Source organism: Macaca thibetana, chromosome 6 (assembly GCF_024542745.1).
Source record: "Macaca thibetana thibetana isolate TM-01 chromosome 6, ASM2454274v1, whole genome shotgun sequence".
In the NCBI taxonomy this organism is placed as follows: domain Eukaryota; kingdom Metazoa; phylum Chordata; class Mammalia; order Primates; family Cercopithecidae; genus Macaca; species Macaca thibetana.
Window position 1 is genome coordinate 39,850,291 of NC_065583.1, and position 19,001 is coordinate 39,869,291.

At 55.2% G+C, this 19,001-nt stretch overlaps 2 protein-coding genes across 4 annotated transcripts in view; one reads left to right on the plus strand and one right to left on the minus strand.

Annotated features, from left to right (window-relative positions):
* NDFIP1 (Nedd4 family interacting protein 1) overlaps window positions 1-19,001 on the minus strand; it is a 431,644-nt gene that overhangs the window by 284,105 nt on the left and 128,538 nt on the right. The gene's annotated exons all lie outside the window — the stretch shown is intronic.
* Window positions 1,303-19,001, plus strand: part of PCDH1 (protocadherin 1) — a 31,536-nt gene continuing 13,837 nt past the window's right edge. Inside the window, exons 1-3 of one of the 3 annotated variants that reach the window (XM_050794877.1) lie at window positions 1,303-1,484; window positions 10,412-11,274; window positions 14,379-16,574. In XM_050794877.1, the coding sequence (XP_050650834.1) occupies window positions 1,445-1,484; window positions 10,412-11,274; window positions 14,379-16,574 (3,099 nt within the window). In that variant the 5' untranslated portion in view covers window positions 1,303-1,444. Of the gene's footprint in view, window positions 1,485-10,188; window positions 10,327-10,411; window positions 11,275-14,378; window positions 17,154-19,001 lie in introns of those variants that run through there. The other 2 variants (XM_050794878.1, XM_050794879.1) reach the window with 2 other exon arrangements.

Below are 19,001 nucleotides of genomic sequence, written 5' to 3' on the forward strand. Positions count from 1 at the left end.
GAGCATCCCACCGAGAGAGGCCAGAGCTGAGAAGAGAAGGAAGTAGAAGAAAGAGGAAAGGCACAGAAGAGTGGTAGGAACAGGGAAATGGGGAAGGACAGAGATGGGGAGTCAGAGGCTATGGCAAAAAGGGGCCCAGCAACTGATCATCCCATAACGAGAGCCTTTCCTCACGCAGCACTAGGCCTGGCTAGGGATAGCTTTCCTCATTCTTTTGATCTCGAACACTCTGCCTGGGCATGCAGGCGAAGAAGGCAGGAGGTCCTGTTGAACTGGGACACTTGGCAGCCTGGGTTACCAAACCACGAGCGCAGGAGAGGGAGTTCCCAAGCTGCTCGAAGACCTCTAGATGGCGCCAGAGAGCCAGATCTGAATGGGAGAAACCTAGTATTGGAGTGTGTGAGACACTGCGTGTGACACCGTGTGTGATTTGGTGAGTGTGATTGTGATAGGGAGCGTGTGGCACTGCGAGGGCGTGTGACACAGGCCGTGACACCGCGCGGCCTCGGGGGGCAGGGACCCGGTGACTGTATAATGTAAGTCACTGGCAAATACGGGTGGCCGCAGCACTACGCCGCCCAGAGGGCAGGTAATCAGGGGACCCTCGAATAGCCTGAGCTCAGGCGCAGCACTTCGTCTTCAGCTTGTGTATCTTCCCCATCCTCACTCTAGAGCCCCCGGGTCCCATTAGCCTCCTCCTCCCACGGTCCCCTCCATAGCCCCACCCCCACGGCTTGCTGCGGCCACCTAGGCTGACCGCTCTGCGGCTTCGGCCGGAGGGGGAGGGGTGGACTTTCCCCGAGCGCAGTGGGAAGGGAGGGCCACACAGGGTGATCGGGGATCTGGGCGGGAAGAGGGTGGATATGGAGGAGCAGGTGCCCAGGGAAGAAGGCGCTGTGGGAGACACTTCCCTTGCCTCGACTTCCCAGGGGGCAGACAGAGCTGGGGACAGGTGTTTGAGTAGGGTAAGGAGGGGAATTCAGGAGCGGTCCTAGATGGAGGCTTGGGTGGGATAAGTGTAAGGTGAAGCGCAGAGGAGGGGACGGCCTGTGTACTGGGCCTCGGGTAGTGAAGAGATAGCAAAGGGAGGGGTCCAGGCTTTAGGGAGCGGTGCTTGGGGTCCCCTCCCAGCCGGACCAGAGCGGTCCCGAGCTCCACCTCCCGGCCGAAGGGGGGGCGGGGAGGCGGGCGGGCCGGGAGGGAGGAGGGAGGGAGGGGGCGGGCCGGGCTGTGCGCTCCGCTCTCTGCTGGCTCCGCCGCCGCCGCCGCCGCCGCCGCCGCCGCCGCCGCCGCCGCTGCCTCACACACTCGGGGAGCGGGAGCGCGGCGCGGACGCAAAGCCGCCGGGCTGCTGCGCCCAGAGCCAGCCGGAGCCGGAGCCCGAACCGCAGCGCCAGCCCCAGCCGTGCGGAGCCGCAGCCCGGGCCGGGGCCGGCGGCGGCTCATGGACAGCGGGGCGGGCGACCGGCGCTGCCCGGAGGCGGGTAAGGATCCGGTGGCGGTGGAGGCTGCAGCGGCTTGGGGCCCGAAGCGGTCATGGCCGGCGGGAGCTGAGGGAGGGGCGCTCGGCGGAGCGAGGCCGCGGGGGCCTAGCCCGAGCTCGGCGCGAGGGTGCTGAGGTGCGGGCGGCTGGGAGCCCAGAGTCGGGGATGCGGCCGAGGGATTCCGGTCTCCCAGGTCCGCGGCGAGAAGCCGAGGGAGGGGACCCCAGTCCCCGCGTCCCGAACCTGGGAGCTCTCAGAGAGACGGGGATAAGGAGACTCCAGGAGCGCGCGGCGTGGAGGATGGGTTTGGGGAAGTGCGCGGCCCCCAGTTTGATGGGGGGGCTCTCGGAGGACGGAGCAGGCAGGGACCCTTATCCACAACACATACATACACACTTGTTGGGCAACTAGCTCGGCTCACTCAGCCGCTTCCAGCTTCCCGCGGGCACCCAGAGGGCCAGACCGTGGACATATATACACACATACATACATCCGTACATATGTGCACACAGACATACCTCCCGCACACCAGCGCCCACTGGGGCACCGTCACCAGCTCAGAATCCGCTTCAGTGTCTGCACGATCAGCAGCACGGACACGCAACCCGTGGCTTTACAGAGCAACAACACAACCGGGTGTGACACCCCGCGACGTGGACACACAAACACAGTCTCGTGCCCTCATGTACGAGTGTCACAGCCACAGTTGACTACACGAACCCTTCAAAACCTAGCCACCCCCCACATTCCTTTAAGGAACACACCCTAACATATATTATCTCACCCACTTCTTGGCCAGAATATAGGTACACAGCACAGGTCTCCTTGCACCCCTCTACTGCACCCACACAAACACACAACCCAGTATTTCAGCACAAGCTTGACGGCACACACCCTAACACAGGAAGTGGCACCAACAGCAGAGCCTCACAGCCACAAACACAGAATCCACTGCTTCACCCATCTTAACACTGGGTGTCACACACACCTTAAACCAACAGTGTCACATTACATTACACCCTGCAGCTCATACACACAAACACACACACTCCGTTCCTCTCCCTCGGAGTCCAGATTCAGGCAGAAGCCGCCGGGGTCGCTCGGCGAGCCCCAAGCGCCCCGCCACCTTAATCGCGACATTGTTATTGTAAATATCGGCACAGCGGGAAGCCTGGTTCCCTGCCGGCGCCTCCCCAACCCCCACTCCCGGGCCGAACCGGCCGGTGTTCCGGGAACAAACTGGACCTGGCTGGCCCAGCCATCCCGCCTCCCCAGGGCTCCGGGGCCCCAGGTTCATTTGCAGAGGGTGCTAGCCTGGGACAGTGATTGCGACCCTCTTCCGGACATTTAGCTGAGTTTTCTGAGCCATCTGGGTCTCCAGCACACCTGGGTCCCACACACCTTGGTGGGTCCCACACACCTTGGTGGGTCCCGCACACCTTGGTTCGTCTCACACCTGGGCGCTCCCTCCGCCTAGTCCGCGCTGTAGGCCAGTGTGTGCGCGGGCAGGCCCTGGAGCCAGAAAGAAGATCGCGGCAGGCACAGGAGCAAAATTTGTAGGCGAGGTGGTCTCGCACCCTTTCCCCCCCAGCTACCCTCTGTAAGTCAGACTTATGGCCTCAGTTTCCCCAACAGTGGTCGGCTACTATTTCTTCTGCCAGGAAAGACTGAGGGCGGCACTGAGGCCTTGGAGGATTGAGCGTAGGGTAAATCCCCCTTCCGCTCGCCACGAGAGGGTCGGTTTTATGAGAATGTCCCCGCCTAGCCGGGTTCGCGGCTTTGTGATTCCAGCGCCGGCTCCCTCCCTGCCCCCTCCCGGCTCCCGCTGCGCTGCTCGCGCAGGCGCCGGCTTGCGGGGGACCCCAGGCCGAGGCCGGAGATGCCGGGGAGGAGGGATTCCCCGCGGTGGCCTGGGTGCGGGGGGCTCAAGGGCTCCCCCAACTAGCCGAGGCGCGTTCTCAACACGCCGCGCCCTAGTCTTGCCTTGGGTTCCTGGAGGCCAGTTGCTGCCAGGGTGGGGGTGGGGCCACCAGAGCCCAAGAAACTGCCGCCGTCCTCCGCCACCCCCCAATCCCCGCAACACACACACACACACACACACACACACACACACACACACACACACAGAGTCGGCGTCCTCTGGGAGGAGTCGCTCCGCGCGCTGGGTGTGTGCTGGGAGCGCCCGCTCACCAAGGCGGTGCGGACTGGGGCTGCTGGGGTTGGCAGAGTCCAGGACTTCGTGCAGGAGGACGCCGCGAGCCTTCTAGCACCTGTTCTGGGTCAACCCTCGGGAGCTGCCAGGAAAGGGGGCCACCCAGAAAGTTTTTATGACAACCCGGATGTCTAGCTGTGTTTGGGAGGGGGGGCGCGGGGGTAGTGGTGTTACTTTATTGACGTGAAGGTCTGGGGGTATTGGAACCTGTAATTACAACAAGACTAGGGCATGTGGTGGAATCGAGGGGAGAGGGAGACAGGCCCCCAGAGGTGGCCAGAGGCAGTGTGATAGGGAGGCAAGTCTGGATTCAGTTCTGGCCGCATTTAGTTTTTACCCCTTTTCCTACCCACCTCCAATTCCCAATTCCAAAAGGGACTTGAGCTGGAAGGGGGTGTCTTGCTGGTCTGGCATATTCTTAGCAGAGAGGCTGCTGCTGTGGCTACTTCTGCAGAGGAGCTGGGCAAGCGATAGTAACCTTACTGCTGGGAAGAAGGGGGTTGAAGGGCCAGGAGGGGGCCTACCAGGGTGGGGGAGGAGCTAAGTGGGAATCAAGGTTCAGGGAGGAGTGTGGGGAAAGAAGGAGAAGGTGAGGGCTGCCCCTTCCGTGAGCAAGCATAGGTGGTGCAGAGATTCTGTTCAACAATGTATTGAGCACCTTTTATCTGCCAGGGCCCATGGTGGGTGGTGAGGATGCAGTAGTAAGATGCGTACCATCATTGCCTTCACAGGACTTACAAAGCAGCGAGGGATCGGCTTGTTTATTCATCCAACAAAGGGGCACCCACTGTGTGCCTGATGCTGGAAATAAAATGGTCTATTCAGCAATTGGAAGACTTAGAAAAAAATGATTTGTCCTTTACATGTGATGTAAATAGACCTTAATGGAACAGACCTTATAGGCATGAGATCTCATTTAATTCTCCCAAATAATTTCAAGAGGCAGGATTCATTATTTCCATTTCACAGTATGGAAACAGGTTCAGAAAAGTAAATTCACTTGGTTAACGTCACACAGCTAGGAAGTGGTAGAGCGAGGGTTCTAACCCCAACAATCTGACTCAAGCATGCAGGTGCCCAGAAGCCCTGCAGAGGCTAATAGAGGGTTGTGGGAGAGAGGGGAGAGGAGCTGAGGTCTGCACACTTGCTTTCAGTGGGAGGCTTCTGTTCAGCTCCACCCCACACAGCCCCATTTGCTTCCCCTCTTCCCCCAGACAGTCCCTTTGTCCCTTGGTGTTTTGTGCCCGCGGCATTGACCGTTGTGTAACAGTGCTGGAGTGAGGGTGGGGAGTCAGAGCTGACCTGGCTACTGGGACAGTCGTCGCTGCCTCTGTGTGTGTTTTTTCTCTCTGGCCACAGCACTCAGCAAAATGGACCTTAGTCCCCAGGGTGGGCTGGAAATGAAGTTTCCGGGTGAACCCTCACCTCTGTTCCCATCCCTTCCCAGATGTTGACATAGATAGTATTTCCTTCGGCTTTTCTGGGACTCCGTCCCCTTCTTATCCCTTACTCCTACACCCCTGATGACACTTCTGCTCCTCTATCTGAGGGACATGGGTCCCTGTGCCTGTTCCCCCTGAGGCTTCTCAGGGTCCTGGGTGCCCACGTCACTGGGGGGAGGTGGGGCACCGTTGCCCAGGAAGGCAGTCAGGGCCTGGGGAAGGGCAGATAAGGCACTGCATGTATCAAAGGCTGCTGTGTGGGACTAATGACTCCCAGTGCCCAACTGCTGGGGACAAAGTTCAGAGATGATGGGGGCAGGGGTGAGGGAAGGCCTCCTTATTGCTGCTCCTGCCCTTCCAGGCCACCCTGGCTCTCTCCCTGCATCTCTAAAGGCCCCTGTGTGAACAGCAGCAGCCTAGGAAGCCTGGGCTCATCCATTCCTTGACCCTTAGGCCCACTCTTTCTTATTCCCTACTTACTGGGCAAGGTTGGCAGTCCAAGAATGGTGGGGAGGTGGGTGTGACATAACAAGCATCAGATTCTAGCCTCAGATATTTCTGTTCCTTTCCCCCAGACTCTGGGATGTGAAGAGGCATTCTTATTTCTCAAGTCCTGGCTCTTCCACATACTACTTCTGTGACTTGAGACAGTTTATTCTTTCTCAGCCCGCATTTGATCATCTGTAGTATGGGAAGGAGTGTAATAATAAATAGTACCCATTTCAGAGGGTTGGGAGGAAAGAGATCATGTGTGTAAAATGCTTAGTACTGAGTAGAATCTTAGTGTTTGCTGAGATGATAATGAGTGATGATGATGGCAAAGGTGATGATAAGAGTTTGCAGGGGCTGGGTGCGGCGGTGGCTCACGCCTGTAATCCCAGCACTTTGGGAGGCCCAGGCAGGCGGATCACAAGGTCAGGAGATTGAGACCATCCTGGCTAACATGGTGAAACCCCATCTCTACTAAATAATACAAAAAATTAGCCGGGAGTGATGGTGAGCGCCTGTAGTTCCAGCTACTCGGGAGGCTGAGGCAGGAGAATGGCATGAACCCGGGAGGCAGAGCTTGCAGTGAGCCGAGATTGAGCTACTGCACTCCAGTGCGAGACTCCATCCCCCCACCAAATAAAAAAGAGTTTGCAGTACCCGGCCTGGCGCGGTGGCTCACGCCTATAATCCTAGCACTTTGGGAGGCCGAGGTGGGGGCAGATCATAAGGTCAGGAGATCGAGACCATCCTGGCCAACATGGTGAAACACCGTCTCTACTAAAATACAAAAAAAAAAAAAAAAAATTAGCCGGGCGTGGTGGCACGCACCTGTAGTACCAGCTACTTGGGAGGCTGAGGCAGGGGAATTGCTTGAACCCGGCAGGCAGAGGTTGCAATGAGGCCAGATCGCACCACTGCATTCCAGCCTGGCAACGGAAAGCTTGCAGGACCTCAGGCCCTTTCTTAACTCCCTGGAATTATCTTAAAGTTGTACCCAGATGATCCGACCATTGCATCACAATTACTTGGGGGTTTCTCTAGGTCCCACCTCCTGAATAAAGATTCCTAAGGGTGGGGCCAGATAATCCTCATTTTGAAGGAACTCTCCAGATGCTTGAAGGGCCTGAGCCTCTTCAACTCCTTTCCCCACTGTGAGCAGCTCTCCCCCAGCCCTGTTTTCCCCACATTCCTCCTACTTTCTGGGACCTTTCCCCAGCCCCACCATCCTATACCTTCCTTGAGTTGGATATTATCCTGTGGTTCTCCTTCTCTTTCCAATTCAGAGGTTAGATACCACAGTCCTTAACTGGTTCTTTTGCTGGCTGGAGGTAAGGCAACTCCTAAGGGTGAGAAAGAGCATGTTGGGGGCGGAGGTAGTCTCACAAGCATGTGTGCCTGTTCTGCCTAGGAGGTTTGAAAGGTTATAGGGCCTCAGGTTGTGACTGTGAGATGGAGGAGGCCTGAGGTAGGGGCTTCATTCGTAGCTCTTGGAGTGGCCACACATCATTCGCTCTGACTGCCAGATCATGGCCCCCTGAATTAATTAGCAGCTAAAGTTTGTGAACAGTCATTTTTCCTGAAAAATCTGCACCATGGTTTTATAAAATTCTTGAAGGAGGATGTGACCACAAAAGATTAACTATCTTAAATATCCCTGATCTGGAGAGAACAGAGGCAAACAGTGACTGCCTTATTTATTCTCTTGGTCAGGTTTAGGGTAATTCCTGTGGGCTTCCCACATAACGCCTCACCTGCCAAGACTTACGTAGAGAATTGGGGTGCACAATGATACCACCTTGTATATGCAGAGGAGGGTGGCAGCAGGACTCAGTCCCATAAGAAAATGAGGTTCTCTGGTGATGGTCCTTTGGGGATGTGTTTGGACTGGGGTTGAAGTAGTCAGATGAGCCTTGTGTCAGGTCCATGCAGGTGGAGGGGAGGTGACTGGAGGCGGGGTGGATCCAAATGGAGTATCAGATAAATTCCTGCTTCCTTTAAAGAGATTAAGATTGCAACGGGAACAAACATTCACACCAATCTGATAACGGCTGGCCGGCCGCACACACTTTAGGGAGGGGCCTGTGCTTGGGGAAGGCCACACAGAGGAGGGGAAGTGTTTGATTTATCTAAGGACTCTGTGCATTCAGTGAACATTTGCTGAAAAGTCTGCTATGTGCCCTAAACAGAGAAGACTTACATTTTACCCCAGGAAGTTCTTAGTGGAGTAGGGGAATCGGGTAAGTGAGCAAGTGAAAGAGCAGTGGTCACACACCAGGAAAGGCTAAGCCCAGAAAGCCAAAATAACAACAGTCATTCAAGAGCTGCCGAGTGCCCACTGTATGCCAGGTCCAGGGCTAAGCCCTGAGGAGGTAAGAGCAAACAAAATAGAAACTCTCCTGCTTTCTGCTCACCATCTTGTAGCAAACACAGACAATTAACACATTTTCCAAACAGGTACACAACTACAATTGTGCTAAATGCTTTGAAGGAGTCCTTTGTTGAGTACCACATTTAGCCCACAGTATCTCAAACACCCCAGGAAATAGGTAGTATTATCCCCATTTTGCAGATAAGGAAACTGAGGCACTAAATCTTTGCTTCAGGTCATGCAGCCAGGAAGTGAGCAGCTGGGTTTGCCTCAGACCGTCTGATGGCACAGCCCTCGCTTTTCCCCACCCTGCTGCCTTACATTTGCCGAATGGTATACAGAAGCAACCAAACAAAATGAACAAATAGTCATTGAGTTAGAACCACTGTCATGGCAGATTGGACCAGTCTTGTTCACTTCTGCATCCCAGTGCCCAGGACAGAGCCTGGCATATTGTAAATGTCCGATAAACATTTGTTGAATGCATGACTGAGTCCCTACAGTGTACCCAGATGTGCAAAGGTGCATTGTTGGGGGGCAGGGGATGAGTGAGTGTACAGAGTACTTGTTCCTTCATGGTGCTTTGTGTCTGCCTGGAGAGGCAGATAACTCAGGAATAGGTGCACAGTACTGAAGCTGAACAACACAGGCGGGCGGTGTCCCAGTCAGCCCCATGATTCATTGCCTTGGGATTGGAGCAGACAATAAGTGGCTGTGAGTTGGAGGAAGGAGAGGTCACCGTGGGCAGGAGAGGACTGTGAAGGCTTCCTGGAGGGCCAGAGCCTGCCCTCAGTGGGATTATGTGGGGTGGGTATTCCAGGTGTGGGGAGAGTATTCCAGGTGTGGGGAAGGTATTCCAGGTAAAAGTGAGGAAGTGGGGAAAGGAGACTGAACCAGAAGCCTCTAAAGAAACTGCAGATCCAAAGATTTTGGATTTGAATAGAGGAGGGACTGGCCATGGTTTCGTTGGAGAGGAGGGGGCATTCAAGACAGAGACAGTAGCTGGGTCTGACTGGGATCTGCAAATACATGACCTCAAAGCCAGGAGAGATGGGCAGAAGAAGGGGGTTATTGTGGTGATGGGGGTGCAGCTTGTGGTTGGCTAGGGCAGAGGTTGGGAAACGCAGGTGTGAAGTAGGGGCTGGATATATGGGGATAGATGTCAAATAGGAGCCAGATGTTCATCCAGAGACCAGAGCGTGTGGGGTGGGGGAGTGGTCAGGGAAAGGCTGGTGGTGTCATAATCACTGGCAGCTCTGTCCCAGTTAGACCTGCTGGGCTCCCTGTTCTAAGGACAGGCCAGGGCAGTTCCCAATGCCAATTCCAGGGCTAGTCAGCCCTGACCACAGTTCTGACCCCAATCTTGACCTGTGTTCCCTTGTACGCACCTGCCCATGGTAGCAGGAGGGGGAGGAGAGGAGCCCTAGCAACCGTTCATGTGCTTGTGTGCACGCTCTGGGGCATGTGTGCACACTCTGTGGCCTGTGTGCACACTCTGGGGCCTGTGTGCACACTCTGGGGCCTGTGTGCGCGCTCTGGGGCCTGTGTGCGCGCTCTGGGGCCTGTGTGCGCGCTCTGGGGCATGTGTGCGCGTTCTGGGGCCTGTGTGCACACTCTGGGGCATATGTGTTGGGGGAAAGTCAGAAAGGCTAACACCTACTCCTCAACCCTAACCACTTTCACAAGCCTTGCCCAATTCAAGCTGGCCTTTTATGGGGATGGCGAACACTGGGCACCGTGGGTGATTGTCAGAAAAAGAGGATTTCAGATATCATACCTCATACCTATGCACTGACTTGGCATCTCATAATAAAGAGAAATGAGACATCATCCCCTCTCCCTCCAGCCAACCTTAATGGGGCCCAGTGTGAGAAGTCATGGTCCCAGGGTCTGGGTTGTGTAAGGAGGTACTTGTGTCTCTTTCCTACCATGCATGTGGGGAGGGGTGCTCCAATTGGGGATGCTCGAGGCCTCACCCTTCCACTGGCTCTCTCTCCCTATCTCAGTATCAGGGTAATTACCATCGGTGACTAAGGCAGGATGCTCGTGAGAAGGAGGTGTTGGGTGAAGCACAGAGCAGAGAGCAGGGAGGGAAAGAAGGAAAGAGGGCGGGCAGCCGGGCTCAGGCCCAGGGAGCGTCAGGTGGGTGAGGGTGTTCCATGGGCGGGAGCTGCTCTAAGCATGCCAGGCCTCTTACTGGCTCCTCTAGCTGGGGCAGACACTGCTGCTACACCCAGCTGTGGATGAGATTCAGGGATCTGAGTTTCTGGAATTGGGGTTCTGTGCTGGGACTGACTGCTCTTGTGGAGAATCGTGTGTCAATGGGAGAGGGTGAGTATGGGGCCAGCTCTGGGCAGCTCAGGGCCAGGCTTCTCTTCCCAGCTCATGGCCTCTGTTTTGCCTCTTCCCCTTGCAGCCCTCCTGATTCTGGGGCCTGCCAGGATGGGGCCGCTGAGGCACAGCCCAGGCCCTGGGGGGCAACGGCTACTGCTGCCCTCCATGCTGCTAGCACTGCTGCTCCTGCTGGCTCCATCCCCAGGCCACGCCACTCGGGTAGTGTACAAGGTGCCGGAGGAACAGCCACCCAACACCCTCATTGGGAGCCTCGCAGCCGACTATGGTTTTCCAGATGTGGGGCACCTGTACAAGCTAGAGGTGGGTGCCCCGTACCTTCGCGTGGATGGCAAGACAGGTGACATTTTCACCACTGAGACCTCCATCGACCGTGAGGGGCTCCGTGAATGCCAGAACCAGCTCCCTGGTGATCCCTGCATCCTGGAGTTTGAGGTGTCTATCACAGACCTCGTGCAGAATGGCAGCCCCCGGCTGCTAGAGGGCCAGATAGAAGTACAAGACATCAATGACAACACACCCAACTTCGCCTCACCAGTCATCACTCTGGCCATCCCTGAGAACACCAACATCGGCTCACTCTTCCCCATCCCGCTGGCTTCAGACCGTGATGCTGGTCCCAACGGTGTGGCATCCTATGAGCTGCAGGCTGGGCCTGAGGCCCAGGAGCTATTTGGGCTGCAGGTGGCAGAGGACCAGGAGGAGAAGCAACCACAACTCATTGTGATGGGCAACCTGGACCGTGAGCGCTGGGACTCCTACGACCTCACCATTAAAGTGCAGGATGGCGGCAGCCCCCCACGCGCCAGCAGTGCCCTGCTGCGTGTCACCGTGCTCGACACCAATGACAACGCCCCCAAGTTTGAGCGGCCCTCCTATGAGGCCGAACTATCTGAGAATAGCCCCATAGGCCACTCGGTCATCCAGGTGAGAGGCCCCCTCCGTATAACTGTCAGGGTGATCCACCATTAGAAATGGGAGCCCACCCAACCAGGTGAGCATTCCCTTCACTTAGGGGAAAAGCTGCCAGAATACTGTAGTGAGACCCCTTCTCCCCAAACTCAGCCAGGGGAGCCTTTCCCACCCCACCCCAGCAGTGATATTACTTTCCTCTATTAGGCTACTTAAGTGACAGTGACGCAGCATATGAACAGTTTCCCCCCACCCCTAAGCAGACTCAAGCTGGGGAAACCTCTGAGAAGTGAAACTCCCGCCCTAGTCAAGTAGACCTTCTCTGCCAGCCAGGTGAGCTGAGTTGGAACAAAGGAATCACCGTTTATCCAGGTAGAATCTCTCCTGAGATGAGAGTATCTTCCCAACCAGGGACAGTTTCCCTTTAGCCAGATGAGGTTTTCCTGAAGCTGAAGGAAATAGCCTCATTTTGCCTCTTCCTGACAAAGTCAAATGAGATCATTTTAGCCAGGTGTTCTAAAAACACATACTGGGGTGTCTATATACCTGCCTCCTCCCTTAGGCATGGGGTGCCCATAGGTGTGGGGTGCTTGGCACAGTGGGGTTCAGTGGGGGGTCAGTTTCCTCTGCTGAAGTTCTCAGCACCCCTCCATGGGAACTGCCCCAGGCACTGGGCAGCTTGATGGGGCTGGGGCCTGGGAGGGAGCAAAGAAAGCGTCCCTGCAGACAGGTGGGTGTATCTCCTGCTGTCATCTCAGCTCTGGCCTCCTGCCAGCCCCAGCTCCTTTCTCCTTCCCCATGGACTGAAGATGCCTCTCTCTTTGATGTGAGGGAGCTGAGGAGGCGCGGCCTGCCCTGGACACCGTTACCCATCCTGGAAAACCCTTAGTCCTAGGTCCTCAAGTCGAAGTGGGAGATGGGTGGGAGTTTCAGCCTTTTTTTTTTAAGAGCCCGGTAGACCGGGACCTGGAAAAGGACTGAAAAACAAAAGGGAGACAGACAGTTGGGGATGGCAAATAATAATAGTCTAGGTGCCAGGCACCGTTCTAAACACATGATGTGTATTATATCATTTAATCCTTAGAGTACAAGGTAAGCATTATCCCCATTTTGCAGATGAGAAACTGAGCCCATACAGATTAGAAAACTTGCCTGATATCCTACAGCTAATGAGTTCAGAGTCCACCTTTGCCGCAGCCAAGAGTCTGGCTTCAGAGCCTAGGTGTGTAACAGCTTTACCACCTCCCAGTGAGGTGAAGCGGGAGAGTAGGGCATAGAGTAAGCAGGGAGGTCAGCAGGGCTGAAAAAAGAGGATGGAAGAAAACGGGCTGTGGGAATGGGGCAGAATCAGAACCGAGCAAGGATAGAAAGGAGACAGAAGCCAAGAGTCACAGACAGAGACAAAGGGAGGTGAGACAAGAGGCAGATAAGCTGGAAGACCAATCTAGAGGCAAGGGAGACTGGGGATCCTCATCATAAAGTTAGTGACAGGTAAACTGGGGTGAGGGGAGGAGAAACTGTTAAGGTTTGGCACCCAGAGATGTGAGCAGAGACCAGGGTACCTGGGGAACCATTGCCCAGGAGTCTTCACTGTAGCAAAAGCCCAGACAGGAATAGCTGGAGTTCCCATTCCCAAGGAGGAGAGGATTGGCAGTGGCTGGAGGGCTCACTCGGTGCAGTGCCCACTACTGCATTAGCACTGATTTTTCAGAGGCAGGCGGGTAGGAGGGTAGAGGTTGGACAAGCAAAAAGAAATAAATGCTATTTAGGGAGCACTTTCCCTGTGTCAGGCATTTTTACCTGTATTATCCCATTTGATACTCGCCACAGTTCTGTGAAACAGGTTACGTTATTATCCCCATTTCACATGTTCCTAGACTGAGGCTTAGGGAGGTTAAATAATTGGCCCAAGGTCACACAGTTACTTGGGAAGTGGTATAACTGGGATTTGAACCCAGGACTCTTCTGTTTTGTTACCCCAGAGACTCTACCAAGTTATGCTTATTCTCCCCTCACTCCCCACAGCCATCACATTCTGTCTGGCTGTGACCTAACTCCAGCCCTCATGTTTCTCCCTGCCCAGTAGTACCCCATGGCCATTCCCACCTGGGTCCTCTTGCCCCATTACCAACCGTGTTTGTATAGAGTTGGGTCGAGTGCGCGTCGGAGTTGGCGTGGGAGGGCGTGCCCGCTGACTGCAAAGGGACAGACAGTTCATTGTTTGATGCTGGGAGCCCAGCCCACTGCCAGCAGGCTCTGTGGCCTGCATCAGCCCCTCCCTCCTGGCTGCAGGCTCAGGCCGGATTCCTCGCATTGGTGCCTCGCCAGCCAGTGCCAGCCAGGAGGAGAAGTTGCTGCTGAAACAGGTTTCCCCGGTTTGACAGAGCGGTGGCTGGGGCCCGGCCTGGAGGGCTTCTCTGACCCACAACGCTACCTGACTTCTTTCAAAAGAAATACCCCAACCTGGGGCCTTCAGGTGGGCATGTGAGTCTTTACTCATGTGTGCAAACACACGTATGCACAAACACATATACCTTCTCTCACAAAAATCACACATAATCACACATTCTGACACAGTCATACACATACAAACATACCTTCTCATACAAAAATATCACACATAATCACACATTCTGACATAATCATACACATACATGTGTGCAGGCGTGCATGTAGTGCACATTCACACGGGCACACACACCACCTCTACTACTCACACCTCTCCATCTCTTCAGGAGGGTTCAGGCAGGGTTCATTGGTGAAATGGCGTCCCTAGTTCTATTGGATCCTCATCCTCTCCTGGTATTTTTGTGGACCCACACAGCAGTGACAAGTGAAGTTTAATTCTGCCCTGTCCCATCTCCAATAGTTGCCTGTAGCACTGTTGAGGATTTGCAGGCTGCATCTGGGCTCTTCAGGAAAATAGGTTAGTAATGCCTGCCAGAGTGTCCGAATTGGGAAAAGGCAGTACACACATGGCTTCTGGAAAGGGAGCGATGTTGGATTGGCTGTGTCTGCCATGCTTGTTGGAAAGGACATTGGCAGCACATATGCCCCTTTATTTGCTCTCCCTGATCTAAACCGTCTCTGTTCTCCTTTTTTTCTCTCCTGTCCCATAGGTGAAGGCCAATGACTCAGACCAAGGTGCCAATGCAGAGATTGAATACACATTCCACCAGGCACCCGAAGTTGTGAGGCGTCTTCTTCGACTGGACAGGAACACTGGACTTATCACTGTTCAGGGCCCGGTGGATCGTGAGGACTTAAGCACCTTGCGCTTCTCAGTGCTTGCTAAGGACCGAGGCACCAACCCCAAGAGTGCTCGTGCCCAAGTGGTTGTGACTGTGAAGGACATGAATGACAACGCCCCCACCATTGAGATCCGGGGCATAGGGCTAGTGACTCATCAAGATGGGATGGCTAACATCTCAGAGGATGTGGCAGAGGAGACAGCTGTGGCCCTGGTGCAGGTATCTGACCGAGATGAGGGAGAGAATGCAGCTGTCACCTGTGTGGTGGCAGGTGATGTGCCCTTCCAGCTGCGCCAGGCCAGTGAGACAGGCAGTGACAGCAAGAAGAAGTATTTCCTGCAGACTACCACCCCGCTGGACTACGAGAAGGTCAGAGACTACACCATTGAGATTGTGGCTGTGGACTCTGGCAACCCCCCACTCTCCAGCACCAACTCCCTCAAGGTGCAGGTGGTGGACATCAATGACAACGCACCTGTCTTCACTCAGAGTGTTACTGAGGTCGCCTTCCCGGAAAACAACAAGCCTGGTGAAGTGATTGCTGAGGTCACCGCCAGTGATGCTGACTCTGGCTCTAATGCTGAGCTGGTTTACTCTTTGGAGCCTGAGCCGGCTGCTAAGGGCCTCTTCAACATCTCTCCCGAGACTGGAGAGATCCAGGTGAAGACATCCCTGGATCGGGAACAGAGGGACAGCTATGAGTTGAAGGTGGTGGCAGCTGACCGGGGCAGCCCTAGCCTCCAGGGCACAGCCACTGTCCTTGTCAATGTGCTGGACTGCAATGACAATGACCCCAAATTTATGCTGAGTGGCTATAACTTCTCAGTGATGGAGAACATGCCAGCGCTGAGTCCGGTGGGCATGGTGACTGTCATTGATGGAGACAAGGGGGAGAATGCCCGGGTGCAGCTCTCAGTGGAGCAGGATAATGGTGACTTTGTTATCCAGAATGGCACAGGCACTATCCTCTCCAGCCTGAGCTTCGATCGAGAGCAACAAAGCACCTACACCTTCCAGCTGAAGGCGGTGGATGGTGGCGTCCCACCTCGCTCAGCTTATGTTGGCGTCACCATCAATGTGCTGGATGAGAATGACAACGCACCCTATATCACTGCCCCTTCTAACACCTCTCACCGGCTGCTGACCCCCCAGACACGTCTTGGTGAGACGGTCAGCCAGGTGGCAGCTGAGGACTTTGACTCTGGTGTCAATGCTGAGCTGATCTACAGCATCGCAGGTGGCAACCCTTACGGACTCTTCCAGATTGGGTCACATTCAGGTGCCATCACCCTGGAGAAGGAGATTGAGCGGCGCCACCATGGGCTACATCGCCTGGTGGTGAAGGTCAGTGACCGCGGCAAGCCCCCACGCTATGGCACAGCCTTGGTCCACCTTTATGTCAATGAGACTCTGGCCAACCGCACGCTGCTGGAGACCCTCCTGGGCCACAGCCTGGACACACCGCTGGATATTGACATTGCTGGGGATCCAGAATACGAGCGTTCCAAGCAGCGTGGCAACATTCTCTTTGGTGTGGTGGCCGGTGTGGTGGCCGTGGCCTTGCTCATTGCCCTGGCGGTTCTTGTGCGCTACTGCCGGCAGCGGGAGGCTAAAAGTGGTTACCAGGCTGGTAAGAAGGAGACCAAGGACCTGTACGCCCCCAAGCCCAGTGGCAAGGCCTCCAAGGGAAACAAAAGCAAGGGCAAGAAGAGCAAGTCCCCAAAGCCTGTGAAGCCAGTGGAGGACGAGGATGAGGCCGGGCTGCAGAAGTCCCTCAAGTTCAACCTGATGAGTGATGCCCCTGGGGACAGTCCCCGCATCCACCTGCCCCTCAACTACCCACCAGGCAGCCCTGACCTGGGCCGCCATTACCGCTCTAACTCCCCACTGCCTTCCATCCAGCTGCAGCCCCAGTCACCCTCGGCCTCCAAGAAGCACCAGGTGGTACAGGACTTGCCACCTGCAAACACATTCGTGGGCACCGGGGATACCACGTCCACGGGCTCTGAGCAGTACTCCGACTACAGCTACCGCACCAACCCCCCCAAATACCCCAGCAAGCAGGTAGGCCAGCCCTTTCAGCTCAGCACACCCCAGCCCCTACCCCACCCCTACCACGGAGCCATCTGGACTGAGGTGTGGGAGTGATGGAGCAGGTTTACTGTGCCTGCCCGTGTGGGGGCCAGCCTGAGCCAGCAGTAGGAGGTGGGGCCTTGGTAATAACACTGCTGCCTCACCCAGACACAGGGATTAGGCTGAGTGAAGATTAAGGGAGGGTGTGCTCTGTGGTCTCCTCCCTGCCCTCTCCCCACTGGGGAGAGGCCTGTGACTTGCCCTGAACCAGCTGCTGGGCCTTGTTTGTTGGGGGTGGTGGGCAGGTGAGCAGAAGTGGGGAGGGAAATGGGGAAGAAGTCTACTCCAAACCTAGGTCTCTATGTGAGACCAGCCCTAGGTGCTTCTCTAGGAGGGAAACAGGGAGACCTGGGGTCCCGTGGATAACTGAGTGGGGAGTCTGCCAGGGGAGGGGACCTCGCCATTGTGCCTTCTGTGTGTATTGTGCATTAACCTCTTCCTCACCACTAGGCTTCTGGGGCTGGGTCCCACGTGCCCTTGACCCTGACAATAAAGTTCTCTATTTTTGGAGTTTTGGTTTCTTATTTTCTGGAACTGAGAGAAGAAGCGAGAGAGACTGGAAGCAGCCCTTTGTCCTCGGGTCCTACCTCAATTTCCCCTTCCCTTCTCTTTGCCTCTTGCCATATCCTAGACCTGCCCACTGTACCCCACACTATCTTAGCCTACCATCTTGCCATCCACCCCCATGTCCCTATCCACCTCTGGGAAAGTGGCCTTCCGATCAGCCTTCAAATGGAGGTGTCTGGCAGTGTATCCCCTTGCCCCATGTCTATAGGGCTTTCTTCCTAAGAATGACCCAGAAAGGGTGGGTGGAGCTGTACCCAAGTCCTGCCCCATCTGAGGCTTGATTCTTCCAACCTGCTCAAACAGTTGCCTCTGACAGACCTCAGACTGGAGCACCTGGCAGGGAATAACATTCAGCCTTCCTGCCTTGAGTGAAGGCAGAGAACCTCTTGATTACACCAGCCACCTTCCCCAAGGGCAAGTCCTTCCCTCAAATCCCTTCCCCAGCCCCTTCATCCCAACAACACTCAACACCCAGCAATTAGCTGGCTCTCCCCTGTGTCTCCCCACCATGATCACCAGCCTGGCCTGCAGGGAGCGGGGCCCAGGGGGAGGCAAGGGAATTCCTAAGTTCTTTTCATTGACCTGCCCTGCACCCCTGCTCTTAGGGGGTTCCCTGCTCATGAGCAGAGGCTTCCTAGTTCTGCCTTCTGCCTGTGATGCTACCTCCCTCCCCTCTCCACTCCTTGCTTTGGCCACCCTGGGTTGCTTGCTCTCACTCTCTCTCTCTCCGTCTCTCACTTCTTGCTCTCCTGGGTCTGCCCTGTCTCTGGTTGTGCCTGAGTTGGAGGAAGGCTAAATCATGGCTGAGGGGCCTCAGGCCCTAGGGGAGTCTCTGAGGCCAGAGGCAACCTATCTCCATGGTGACTAAAGAGGCTTGAGACACTCCCAAGAGGACCAGGCGCCAGCTCTCTCCTCTGATTCCATCCACAAACTCCCCCAATGTCCTGGGGGGGGCCCCAAAGTAAAAACTCCTGGGGTCCTTGGAGGAGTGGGGCCTGGGGAAGTGAGATCTAACCATGTCGTGACCTCCAACAACTCCTGACCTCCCATTCTTTCTCTTCCTTTTCTGTCCTTGCTGGCATTCCTTCCGTCTTTCTCCTATTCCTTTAGCATCTTCATCTCTTTTTCTTTCCCATGGTCTGAGGGATTGTCTCTTACTCAGCTCTAATCCAACCTAACTCATCCATGGAGCCACATTGAATGTCTTCTCCCAACATTCAGATACAACCAAACCACACCACCTGTTGTCAGCATCAACACACATAGGCCAAGTTTCCACTGAGTACTCAGCATGGTACTAGACCCTGATAAAAAAAAATGGCCATACTTATACAAGACAGACAAGTGAACGATGAGGCAATTGAGAGCCTTAAGAGTCGAATGAGAAGTGCCCTACTAAAGCTTTTCCTAACTTATTCCATGAAACTACTTATACTACTACTCACTTCCTTTTTTTTTCTTTTTTTTTTTTTTGAGATGGAGTTTCATTCTTGTTGCGCAGGCTGGAGTGCAATGGCACAATCTCGGCTCACTGCAACCTCTGCCTCTCGGGTTCAAGCAATTCTCCTGCCTCAGCCTCCCAAGTAGCTGGGATTACAGGCATGTGCCACCACACCCAGCTAATTTTGTATTTTTAATAGAGACAGGGCTTCTCCATGTTGGTCAGGCTGGTCTTGAACTCCTGACCTCAGGTGATCCACCCACCATGGCCTCCCAAAGTGCAGGGATTACAGGTGTGAGCCACTGCGCCCAACCCTCACTTCCATTTTTTTGAGTCCTTACTAGGTGTGA